The sequence below is a fragment of the Meriones unguiculatus genome, chromosome 2, assembly GCF_030254825.1.
Source record: "Meriones unguiculatus strain TT.TT164.6M chromosome 2, Bangor_MerUng_6.1, whole genome shotgun sequence".
Lineage (NCBI taxonomy): Eukaryota > Metazoa > Chordata > Mammalia > Rodentia > Muridae > Meriones > Meriones unguiculatus.
The window spans coordinates 158,598,564-158,610,963 of record NC_083350.1 but is presented as its reverse complement, the minus strand read 5'-3'; the positions used below and the strand labels follow the sequence as shown (position 1 = coordinate 158,610,963).

Sequence of the window (12,400 nt, the reverse complement as noted above, 5' to 3'; positions counted from 1 at the left end):
CAAATGTAGAACTCTCAGCTCCTTCTCCAGCACCATGTCTGCCGCCAGGCTGCCATGCCTCCCTCCATGGCGAATAGCGAGCTAAGTCTCTTCAACTGTAAGCCAGCCCCTATTAAACACTCTCCCTTACAAGGGTTGCTGTGGTCATGGTGTCTCTTCACGGGAAGAGAACCCTCACCGAGACAGCTGGGAACAGTGCAGTAAGCCACACAGGACTATCAGGGAATTTGAACAGGCATCGTGAAGACGGCGCACCTGGAGAAAGTCCCCGACACCTTTTCCTACCGCTTGGGAAATCTGCGAAGGCCTAGCACAAACACACATTTACCTTAGGCCTCCTCTTCCGAGATATAATCCCTCCAGCTCTGGAAGAAAGCCTTCCCTGCAGACCGCCCCTCTAGCCTTTGATTTGTTCTGTTTTTAGAAGCTGGAACCTGATTGGGTGTTATCCCAAGGACTGGCCTGAGTCTGCCCACAGGCCATGCCCTGGGGGGGAAGGTTGAGGGTGTCCCACGGAGCGGGCAGGCCCTGTGTCACACACAGGTGGGCCTCTCACACCACAAGCACCAAAGCCCTGGCTCTTGTTCACACTTGTTCCTAATAGAATTAGAATTCTGGCATTTCCTCATCAAGGTACCGAGAAGGCTCCAGGCACACCAAGGCCCCTGTGCACCAAAAACAGCAGTTACAAATAACACCAGCCACCCTGCAAAGAGGGATGGCGGACTGTCGAGCATGGCTTGCTTATGTCCCTCATTTTTTGCTTTTGTTCCTCAACAGCCATGTAATTATCTTCCTTCTTACCAAGGTCAGTCAGCCACCTGGCAGCGATTGGACAAACAAACCTCTATCCCTCTCACCCTGCATAAGGTGTGTGACAAGGAGCTGTGCTAATATGTCTCCGGCAGTGACGAATGGAGCTGCTAAGGGGCTCTGGGCTTTGTAAATCTCTCCCCAGCCAAGCCCAGGACATTTTCAGGTGTGCCTGGTGCCCTGAGAAATTATGTCTGGCACATGGGCTGCAGCCGAGGCACAGAAGGAGTCAGAGCAGCCTGGCCAGCCGAGCCCTGAGGATCGAAAAGGGAGGTGGGAGATTGCAGGAAGAGGTATGCCGAACCCACTGGTCTGGACTCGGAGACAACACAGAAACCCCTCCAAATCATGGCGAGATGGGACTAACCTGGAAAACATAGAGGACACAGGAAACTGTCTGAGTTGCCTTAGCAACTGTTTGTACGGATGATGAGGGACCAAGTTGAAACCACCTGTCTCAGGGCCAGGGCTTGTCTGTCCTTTCACTTCCGATATGATTTTGAACAAATAAGTAAATCATGTGAGATGGGTAAAGTGCTTGCTCTGTGAGCATCTTCGTGTTTTTAAAGGCAGGGGCAGTAGTGCCCATCCTTAGTCACAGGACTCCTACGATGCCATGGGAGACCAGAGTTTCTAGGCCCGCCAGCTGGCATATACAGAGACAAGCCAGAGACCCTATCCCAAACAAGGTAGAAGGTGAGGACAAACACCAGCGGTTGTCTGTACCCTTGGTATGCAACATACACACACACACACACACACACACACACACACACATTTTAAAGAACCGGTCTGCCTCACCTAGCAGGTGAGGCTTGCATAATTTACCCGTCTTAAAGATTGCTTGAGATAGAGTATGCCAAGTCCCTAGGAAACTGCTTTGCCCGAGCGTGCATGGAAATGGCTTGTAGGCCAGATGACAACGTCAGGGGTTGTAGAAGAGCTGCAGCCCATGTGCCATCTGTGTCGGGGCATGGTCTCACCTGCCTGTGCCCCGAGTGCCGCTGAGAGTGGGGTGACCAGGGACCTCCGAGGTAGGATGCCCTCAGCTTTCTGCTGAGCTCTCTTTGCCGTTGTTGTTAGCGCCTCGGAGGAAACCCTGGGCCGCGCACACGTTAGGAAAGTGTGCTGCCACTGGGCCGCACCCCCAGCCCCGAGAGTAAATATTGACTGTCACATCAGCACCACGCTGACTCTGTGATTTTTCACAGTCTCTACAGCATTGAACATGCCCTAGCACTTGCAGTTCTGGAAACAATGTATTGGAAACAGGGGGTGTTTCCCAAAAGGCCACATGAGGGAAAACAGAGGGAGCTGAGATCCTGCCTATATCTTCAGGAACTCAGGTGACATGGCAGTCAGAGCCAAGAAAGTTAAAAGCAGGTGGGAGCCGAGGCGGCCACCTTATCCTCAACAAGTACATAGCCTGTCTGCTCTCATCCATTCACAAAGGTTGAACTTCCCGTCTGAGGCCTTGGATAAACAATCAAGATTATGAAGTCCCGTCCATCACAGGCGGGAAGACTGAAGCTGGGGAGGGAGAGACCACAAACTTAGCAAGATGGAGATGGAGAAGGGAAATAGAGAATCCTGACTCCAGGCATACTGCAGACTTATTCCTTCCTGGAAACTTGTCTGCTGTCTGGGAAGTTTGGCAAGGAGAAACTCTGTGTGTGTGTGTGTGTGTGTGTGTGTGTGCGCGTGTGTGTGCGCGTGCGTCATAGATCAGCCACAGATAGCATTCTTCTGGCACTGTCCACCTTGCTTTTTAAAACAGAGTGTCTCCCTGACTTGGAGCTTTCGAAGTAGGCTGGACTGCTTGGCCCGAGAGCTGCCTGCTTCTGCCTCCTCAGCCTTGGAATGATACTATGCCTGAGTTTTTGTTTTTTTTACCTAGGCTGTAGGACTCGAACTCAGGGCCTCATGCTTCTAAGGCCATTAATTACTTTACTGACTCAGCTATCTCCCCAGGCCAGGAGGAACGTTTGAACGCTCACCTTACTCCCAATAACATCCTTGCATTGTTGCCTGGAAGGTTCACGTGGTTTCTGGCCTGCACTCATAATGGTCTCTGCATTGGTTGGTCTCTCTTTCTGTAGACTCCCACGGTAGACACGCAGGCAGGGTCAACAGGGCAGAGGCTGTTCTTGGTTTTTGTTTTGGTTTGGTTTGTTTTGTTGTTTGTTTCTTTCCGTTGGATGCCAGAACGCTGGCTGGCCTTTTGGAGGAAAAGAAAGAAAAACAGAAAATTACAGATCTGCCCAGGAACAAACATGAGAGAGAAAATAGAGTAAACTCAGGTGGTAAGAAGTAGCCAGTGGGTGTTATTTTTATAATGAACGCTCTAAAGAGCAGGGATCTGGTTGCATGTTCTTTTTGGCCCTCGCAGAGGAAAAGTACTTAATGAATGTTCAGCAGCCACAGGAAAGAGGTTAAGTGGCTTTGAGGTCACGTGGCTGCTTGATGGCCAACCGAGAGCTCAAAGCCTGGTCCCTGCTCTTTCCCTGTCCCCTTGTGTCTCTCTCTTTTGCACATTATAAGGATCATAACAGCCTGCCCAGCAGGTTGGTAATGATGCTGGAGGCTTAGGAGCCCCGCGAGTCAAAGAACGAAGACTAAAAGGCCCTCTGACTCCCAGAATCGGAGGAATCCCCCATGATTGCTTCAGGACAGCAGATTTAAAGTATTTCACTTGTAGGCATGTATTGTACAGGCAGTGTGACTTCATGGGAATAAGATTAACATATATGCACACACACACATATATAGTCCCAAAGGAGTCTTCTATACCTACGGTATCTACTTAGGTCATTAAAAAGCAGTTGCTTGTCCCTTTGAGCCAGGTCCCCATTGTGCCAAGGAAAACAGTTGGGCTAATGTTGGAAGGTCAGATTTAAAATTGCTTCACTCGGCGCATGAGCCACCAAGTCAGACACCACAAATACAAGCAAATGTCACCAGAAAACGTGTCACGGCGGTGGCACCTGCAACAGCGCCAGACTAGAACCCCCCTAAAAGACCGTCTAAATGAGTACGCTGTGGTATGTCCATAGGACAGAACACTACTTGGTAGAGAAGATGAAGCATACACCTTGGCATGAAGGAACTGCACCAGTCTCGTGGGAAATGTAAGAAACCAGGCACGGAACACACGCTGTATGAATCCCTGTCAGTGGCAGCAAGAAGGAGTCTGTGGGGCCCACAGTTAAGCTGATGGTGCTCTGGGTCCAGGGAGAGGAGTGGCTGCCTCTAGCAGTGTCTGATTCCAGCTCTGAGGGTGGCACGAGTTTCCTAGGTGTTTCCACTTGGTGAAAATCCACTCACTGTTTGCTCTGTGCAGCCCTTGCCTGTAGCCACACAAAACTCAGTTGTTGAGAAAAAACTACTGCCCTGCCTTGTCAAAGCTGGCAGGCAGGCAGCTGTGTGCTCCTCCTGCCTCACCTCCTGCCTCTTGTCTTCCTGTCATTCTAGCAGCTACAGCAGCCGCACCTGCCCCGCCAGCACCTCCAGCAGCAGCGGAATCCATACCCAGTGCAGCAGGTCAATCAGTTCCAAGGTGAGGCCCTCGTGTACCCGCTGGCCCTGATCCCCGCTGTAAAGTGTGTGCAGGTCTGTGGACGGCACCATTCCCTTCCGTGTGTTTATATCCGGGTAGTGACGGATGAACCGAACACCTGGCCGGCTAAAGGAGCAACAACCAAGGATTTCCGGAAGACCTCTGTTAAGCCTTCGGGTCCTTGGTGGTCACGGAGACATGCTGGCCAGCCCAGGGCAGGGTGTAGTAGCGAGACTGAGTGCTTTCCTTTGTCAAGGCTACAGAGTGTTTTGATAGTTGAACAGCCTGTAAGGACAGGCTACTTGCTGGCCCCAGGAGCAGTCTTGTTTGCCTGGCTAGACAGTCAGAGGAGAGAGAAGAGGAAAAGGGAGGTGGGTGGGGGACAAAGGGAGGGAGGAGAGGAGGGGAGGTGCAGAGCAATTGCCAATCCAAAAGGTGGGCTTTGCTACCGAAAGGCATGAGCTTCTCTGCCAAGCAACGTGAGACAGAACGGCTTCTTTTTCTAGCTGTAGGCACTGGCAGCGACTCCAGAGCTCGTGGAGAGCTGCAGGGTGGATCTGAAATATGCCTCACCTGTCAGAGAGCTTGAAGGCAGTGGTAACGACCTTTTACCTCAAGTCCTACCAAAAAAAAAAAAAAAAAAAGTTGAATCTATTCTTTGAATGGATTCTCTACTGAACTGAACTCCACAAAGAAAATATGCAGTGAATAAACGAATTCTTCCTCTTCTCTTCTTCATCCTGTGCCTCCTTTCCGAGATAGAATCCCACTATATGCTTCAGGCCAGCCTGGAGTTCACTGCCCAGCCTTGAGCTCTCAATCTTCATGCCTTCCTGTCCTCCTAGTTGATAGGCTTACAGGCAGGTACCACCACACTCAACTTAGCCCAAAGAGATGGCATCCCACTGACTTGATGGCATAATACCCAGAAAAGGAAATAACTTGCATCTGAAATGTGAAGAAATAGAACACCAGGGCATGACCTCAATTTTCTGTGTCTATTTAAATATAAATAAGAGTTGGCAGGGATCTTCTCTGGAAGCTGGGATTTAGGTGACTTTAATTTTTGACGTTGTACTTTTCAGTGCTTTGCAAAATTTTCACAACTCATGTGTTATAATCATTAGAAGTAATGACCTTTTTATGGAGATTTATTACTGCAGTAGATCCTTTTATATGCGGGATTGTCGTTCCCAAGGAAGATTCCGGCAATATCTCACATATCCATGTGGAGAACAGTGGGTGATGGCTGTCCTTTCTCTCTCTGTAGGCTCACCCCAGGACATAGCAGCCGTGAGAAACCAGGCAGCCCTCCAGAGCATGCGAACGTCAAGGTTGATGGCACAGAATGCAGGCATGATGGGCATGGGACCTTCCCAGAACCCAGGGACAATGGCCACAGCAGCAGCCCAGTCAGAGATAGGACTGGCTCCGTACAGCGCCCCTCCAACCAGCCAGCCGGGAATGTACAGCATGAACACGGGAATGACCCAAATGCTGCAACACTCCAACCAAAGCGCCATGGGTATCCCACACAGCCAAGCCCAGGGGCCCAGGCAGCCGGCCTCTAGCCAAGGGGTAGGCATGGTGAGTGGCTTCGGTCAGAGCATGCTGGTGAACTCGGCTCTTCCCCAGCAGCACCAGCAGCTGAAAGGACCCGTGGGCCAGGCTTTGCCCAGGCCCCAAGGCCCACCCAGGCTTCAGAGCGTCATGGGAACGGTCCAGCAAGGAGCGCAAAGCTGGCAACAAAGGAGCTTGCAGGGAGTGCCTGGGAGGACTAGTGGAGAGTTGGGACCGTTCAACAATGGCGCCAGCTACCCACTTCAGGCTGGTCAGCCAAGACTGACCAAGCAGCACTTCCCACAGGGACTGAGCCAGTCAGTCATGGACGCCAACGCTGGCGCAGTGAGAACCCTCAACCCAGCGGCTATGGGGCGGCCGATGATGCCGCCGCTGGCAGGACAGCAAGGTGCCAGCCAGGTGAGGCCACTGGTCATGTCGGGACTGAGCCAGGGTGTCCCTGGCATGCCGGCATTCAGCCAGCCCCCGGCACAGCAGCCGATGGCGGGTGGCAGCTTTGCTGCAGGCAACCAGGGCCAGGCCTATGAGCGGAACCCTGCTCAGGACATGTCATACAATTATAGCGGTGAGGGTGCCGGGGCAGCCTTCCCTGGCCTCCCAGACAGCACAGACCTCGTGGACTCCATCATCAAGAGTGGCCCGGGGGATGAGTGGATGCAAGAGCTAGATGAACTGTTTGGTAACCCCTAGTCAGGAGGGGCCCACGAGCCTCACAAGGTGAAAGAGAAACAGGATGGTGACCCATCCTTGTCTTTTTGTTTTTTTCTTTTTTTGACCCACGTAAACTGAGAAAACAACATCCAGCTGACAGTAGAAGGTCCAGGTGTCGATCCCCAGCTCCGTGGGGCATTGTTCCACCTGACTTCCACAGAGGGATCAAGCAGAGAGTCCATGCAGATACCTGCTTGCCGGGAAGGGATGTGGCGAGCATGTTGGGGAAGTCAAGGCAGGCAGCCCCTCTGCTAAGCACCGCTGGGATCTTCTGGTCCAGAAAGAGCTGTTCCGGCCCAGAGGGACTATGGCTCAAGATGAGGTACCCTTAGGCCTTCCTGCCACAGGTCTCGAGACCTCAGCTTTGGAGATAAGAGATGGAGCTTCGGCCAAGAAAAAGAAAAAAAAAAAAAAAAGGGCCAGCAGAGGATGCAGACGCAGGCCCTGTGCACAGGTCGGTCGGAATGCTCTAGATGCTGTTTGGAAAGAGGTGTATACTTGCAGACATGTTACTGGAGTGGGAGGCAGGAACTCCCCTGCGCTGGCCCTAGGGAGACAAGCCAGGCTCCTTCAGGCCCATGTGTCTCCTGCCCAGCGATGATCCTCAGGAATGGTAAGGCGTTGCCTCACCGAGATAGCCAACTCTGCTTTAGAAGGGCCCAGCGAGAAGCCCTGACCGTCAGCTTCTGCCGGGGGCCATGGTGGCCAGGTTGAGCTGGATCCTGGAATCCTCATCCAGCTGGACACATCTAGCTGGTTTTCATCAGCCTATGGCCGAAGGGCGGAAAGACCCCTGCTGAATTCAGTGCCTCCGGCCCGGCCTCTTCCACCCTCACCACTGTCTGGGCCCCTCCTGGCCCCTCCGCCAGCCTGCCGGCCTTCACTCCTCCCTACAGACCATCCAGGAAGTAAAGCGCCAGGGCAGAGTCAGAGTAAATGCAAGAAGAATATAGACAGCGCCCGGCGCATCCAGGCCAAAACTGGAATCTTCTTCCACCGTGTGGAAAGTCAGGATGGGCTGCACCCACAAGAGCTGCAGGTTCATGAGAGCCACGCCCACACTTCTGAGGTGTGACCCCTGTCCTAAAGGCAATCCGCTTCAGAGGCTGTGCAGCCGAAGTGAAAACTAAGGAATGAACAGCCTCCGGGGTCACAAGCCTTGTCTCTCCCCTCCCACAGCTCCATCTGGGAGGTCATGTGGCATTTGTCCATGGGGTTTACTTCCTCCTAACCACACACATGCACACACACAGACACACACAACCATCCTACAAACTGGCTTTCTTCTATGTCTTCACACACATTTTACTGCAGAAGACCGGAGCCTGAAGTAGAAAGCTGAGGTGGAGCGCCAGGGAGAGGCTAGCCCTTGGTTTGTTCTTCATACCCCAAGTTCCAGACCTGCTCACACCAGAAGTAAAGCCAGAGGCACTGGGGTAGAAGCTGTGGGCCTCTCCAAAGAGGTGGCAAGGTGACTGTGAATCCCACAGTGAGGAGGTATGCTGCCATGAGGGCAGCGGAGTGGAAACACGTGAAAACCAAAAAAAAAAAAAAAAAAAAAAAAAAGCAAATAAAAACACAAAAAAATATTAAAGTGAAAAAACAGAGTACAAATTTATCACCCTTTCCTGCCAGGTACAGGAAAGAAATATATAAGCAATGCTAAGAAACCTGAGGTGGAGACAGGGGGCTCATTGTGTTTGAAAGGCCTCCCGTGAGTGCTCAGTCGGAGGACCAGCTGATAGCGTGGTAGGTTTTAATGAGGTCGTTTTGTTTTGTTTTTCCTACGGTGCTGATGTATATGTAATGTCTAAAAAAGTTATTTGTACATAAGTTTTTACAATGCTACAGATATCACTGGGTCTACTATATGTAAAAAGTATACATATAAAATATATATATATATATAAAATGTTTGTTTAAAATAGAGTATTTTTATTTCCTCCCTAACTCATCACGGAAGAGGTAATATTACGCTTCAGATGACATAATTACTGATTTATACTGTATGACCTATGGCAAATTAGTCCATGTTATTCAGATTTTTCTAGTTTCCTGTTTTTACTTTGTACATCGAGCTTTGCTTATTTCCTTTAAGGAATGCACACAACTCTGATAATGTAGAAGAGAAGCAGAGTTGACACACCACTTTCAAAGAGAAATCAGCCAACGGGAATAAAATGTCACTATGAGAGTAAGTCCATAGCATAGCTCACGTCAGGGTCCTCTCTGTCGGTGTTCCAGGGTCGGTTAGGCAGATGTCTCATCCCTGGGCTTTAGTGGACTAACTGCAGGGTCCTTTGTCAGAATTGTCATGTCAAGATTTAAGCAATTACTTGACAGTAGATATCAACTGCTCTCAGCCTTTTCAATTCGGCCACACAGCGGAGACTTTCTGAATTTACTAGCACGTCCTGAGGGATGTGGCAAGAGGGGGGAAGAAGGTCTGAAACGAAGAACTGTTTATAGATCCAGGAGCAGAATAATTCCAAAGTGGCTCAGCCAGAGCACTCAGAAAATAGCAGGGCCAGCAAGATGGCTCTTTGGGTAAAGGCCCTTTGCCACCAAGCAGGCTGAACCAACATGGTGGAAGGAGAGGATTCAACCAGCAAGTCGTCCTTTGACCTCTGTATGAGCACTGACGCTCATGTGCACACACACACATACAAATAAACGTATAAAAATATATTGAAAAGAAAATGGGTAGTTAAAATTAGATGGGGGGGAATGCAGGAATGTATTGGGGAGAAACAATTCAGTAGTCTTGCCCCCTACAGCTGCATTTCTGACATCTCCACTTCCTGGTGTTCCTGGTCTTCGCTAGCCCACATTGCATCAAAGCGAGGCCTGAGCCAGCTTTCGCTATGCCCACCCTGAGCTGAACATGCCTCCCGTTGGTACTCCTCTGGCAACACTAGCCAATAACTCACTGCTGCAGGATGATAAAAGGCTGGTTCATTTGTCTAGACAAACTCCGGGGTTGAATGATGCTGTAAGCTCACTGCAGGATCGGGAAGAGGCGAGGGCTTGGCTTAAAGGGCCCCCTTCCTTGGTTTCCTCCCATTCTCCATCTGATGACCCACTCTTTTCTTTTCTTTTCTTTTTTCTTTTCTTTTCTTTTCTTTTTTCTTCCTCTTCCTTCGAGCCCTTTGTTAATATACCCATACATAGGAATCCATTTCTCCACTTTGAGAAGACCTGCCCTAAGGCACCTCAATAAACTTAAAACACGGCAAAATGCCATGTTTCGAAACTCTGAGTTAGAAAGGAAAACAGGCCACAGGAAAAGTCATCAGTAGAGCAGGTTCCAAAACAAAGGTGAGTTTCAATATACATAAGCCAAGAGAAAGAGCGAAGCTGATTGTGAAAGAAGAGGCCAGCCCCACCCAGAGCCGGCTGTTTCCAGCCTAGCTGACAGTGCTGCAGAGAAAGTAGCCTGACACTGGGCTAGCCCCTATACCCACTCAGACTCTACCAGATAACGGGATGGTAAATTTCAGTCTGTTTTGGTTAGAGGGAGAATGAGAGAGGGAGTTACTACAGGGTAAAAACATGAAGCTCCGACAAGAATAATGACCCCTCACTTTAAAATGTATACTAAAGTCTCTTGGGCCCTGGGTGAGTGGAATACCTTTCTTCTTAAAATAAATAAATAAATAAATAAATCTATAATTTTATTAAGATAAAACTGAATGTGTGGTATGAAGTTCATGTGCAGACATTTCACAGGTGTCTACCATGTGCCTAAGAGGATTCTACAAGACTCTTGTAGACGCCAGTCTGGCAACTGCCAAGAACTGATGGAGCCTGTGAGTCAAGACCGGAGGTACCAGCTGATTCTTAAAGATTCTGTGTTTCAAGACTCGATGTGAAAAGTAGTCTCCTGATTTCAGGAGGGGTCCAGGGCTTTTGAAGTCATTGGACCCGGGGGCACTGGATGCCGTCCAACCCCTTGCTATGGCAGCAGCCACGCCCCGAGGCCACCTGCACCGTAGGTGTGACAGCTGGAGAGCTGGCTCTTACAGTCTGCCTTCCTCCTTCCTGTGCGCGGTTCAGATCCACGCCCAGGCAGCACTGTCCCGCTAACCAGCTCTCCGTTCTCTTGCTGGGCGTGGTGGCGCACCCCTTTCATCCCAGCAGAAGCAAGTGGCTCTCTCTTGAGTGTAAGGCTAGCCTAGTTGGCATAGTAAAACCTTATCTTTAAAAAAAAAACACTGAGCCCCACGTGTGATCTTCCGGGTGCTGTGACATCACTGGAGCAGCCAGCGTGCCGTGAGGGGAGGGAGAGAGCATTTCTAGACTCCTAGGAAGTCACTGGGAATATGAGACATGTGTAACTTCTTCGTGGATTAAGGAAAGTTCCCAGACTCAGGTGAGTTGTTTCAAAGAGTGTGTCTGAGACAAGGGGGGGAGGGGAAGCACAACACACACACAAATGATGTGTATTTTTCTGACCTTTGGACATATTTTGATGTCCAACCCTGGAAACAAAGTGGGAGAAAGTTTTCTGGGAAGGAACAGACTCTATGTGACCCGTGTCTTAACTTCTCGGTTTCTTTGTGATTTTTTTTTTTTTTTTTTTTTTGTCTTCCTTTCATCATCTTCCTTTTGTGGCTGTTGTTCAGTTCAAAGGGCATGAGGCACTTACTCTGCTTCTACGGCCCAGCTGCCATGGGTGCCCGTATCACGTCTAGTAACAAGTGGCAGGGATTACTGCAGGATCCACAGACTCAGGGAGCCCTCATGTCCCTGCCCATGCACAGGCCATCAGGGACAGACCAACACTGACGTGTCCAGCAAAGCCACCATGCCCCCATCACTTCTGTAACACAGAACAAAATAAACTTTCCAGCCCCAATCCATTTGTTTGTTTCAACTTCTCTTTAAGAGTTTAAAACTTCAAACACTTGCTAACCATCAGGGAAGCAGAGAGAGTATCTCCAGTCATCAGCTCAGGTTAATTGCGCTTACTATTTTGCCGTAAGTACTTCTTATGCGTAATTTGGGAGTCATTTCAGAGCAAATCATGTGCCTATGACCACGTCCCCTGTCAGCACCTCAACATGCAATGGCAGAGAGCCCTCCCTGCCCTACCCACCCTGTCATTAAAATACCTACAACACCCAACACGCAGCCCCTCGTAGTTTCTAGGTTTGTTTGTTTGTCTTCACGGAGACAGGGATTCTCTGTGTAGCCTTGGCTGTCCTGGACTCGATTTGTAGCCCAGGCTGGCCTCGAACCCAGAGCAGTCCTCCTGCCTCTGTCTCGTGGAGTGCTGAGATTATAGGTGTGTACTACAGCATCTGGTAGTTTCTGGTTTTAACTCCTTACCCAAGTTGTTGCGGTCTCACAAAGCCTTCCACACCTGCCCCTTCTCCTTACTCGGGATCTTATGAAGGATCTCTCTGCGCTTTGGTCTAAGGCCTTATGCATCTAAGGCCTCACTAGTCAACAAACGGAAGTTCTCAGCACCTCTTCCCATGACATTGTTCCAGGTAATGAATCTGACTTTCTAAGTAAAACTTTGTCAGGTTTACTAATAAAGCTATATCCGTACAACTGTCAGACCAAGCAGAGAACGCCTGCCTGGGCGCTGGGAAGGTTGAGGCAGAAGGATCGTGAAATCAAGGATACCCTGTCTCAAAAATAACATCTCTTTGGCCAGGCAGAATGAAATCCACTCTGGAGGAGGCCGGCTCCACCCAGGGTCTTATAGCCCAACTTAATAGTAATTAAAAT

At 50.0% G+C, this 12,400-nt stretch overlaps 1 protein-coding gene across 1 annotated transcript in view; it reads left to right on the top strand.

Annotated features, from left to right (window-relative positions):
- Maml3 (mastermind like transcriptional coactivator 3) overlaps positions 1-8,586 on the top strand; it is a 403,303-nt gene extending 394,717 nt beyond the window's left edge. Inside the window, exons 4-5 of the mRNA XM_060378296.1 lie at positions 4,285-4,369; positions 5,640-8,586. Of these exons, the coding sequence (XP_060234279.1) occupies positions 4,285-4,369; positions 5,640-6,640 (1,086 nt within the window). The 3' untranslated portion in view covers positions 6,641-8,586. The remainder of the gene's footprint in view (positions 1-4,284; positions 4,370-5,639) is intronic.
- Positions 8,587-12,400: the final 3,814 nt, after the last annotated feature.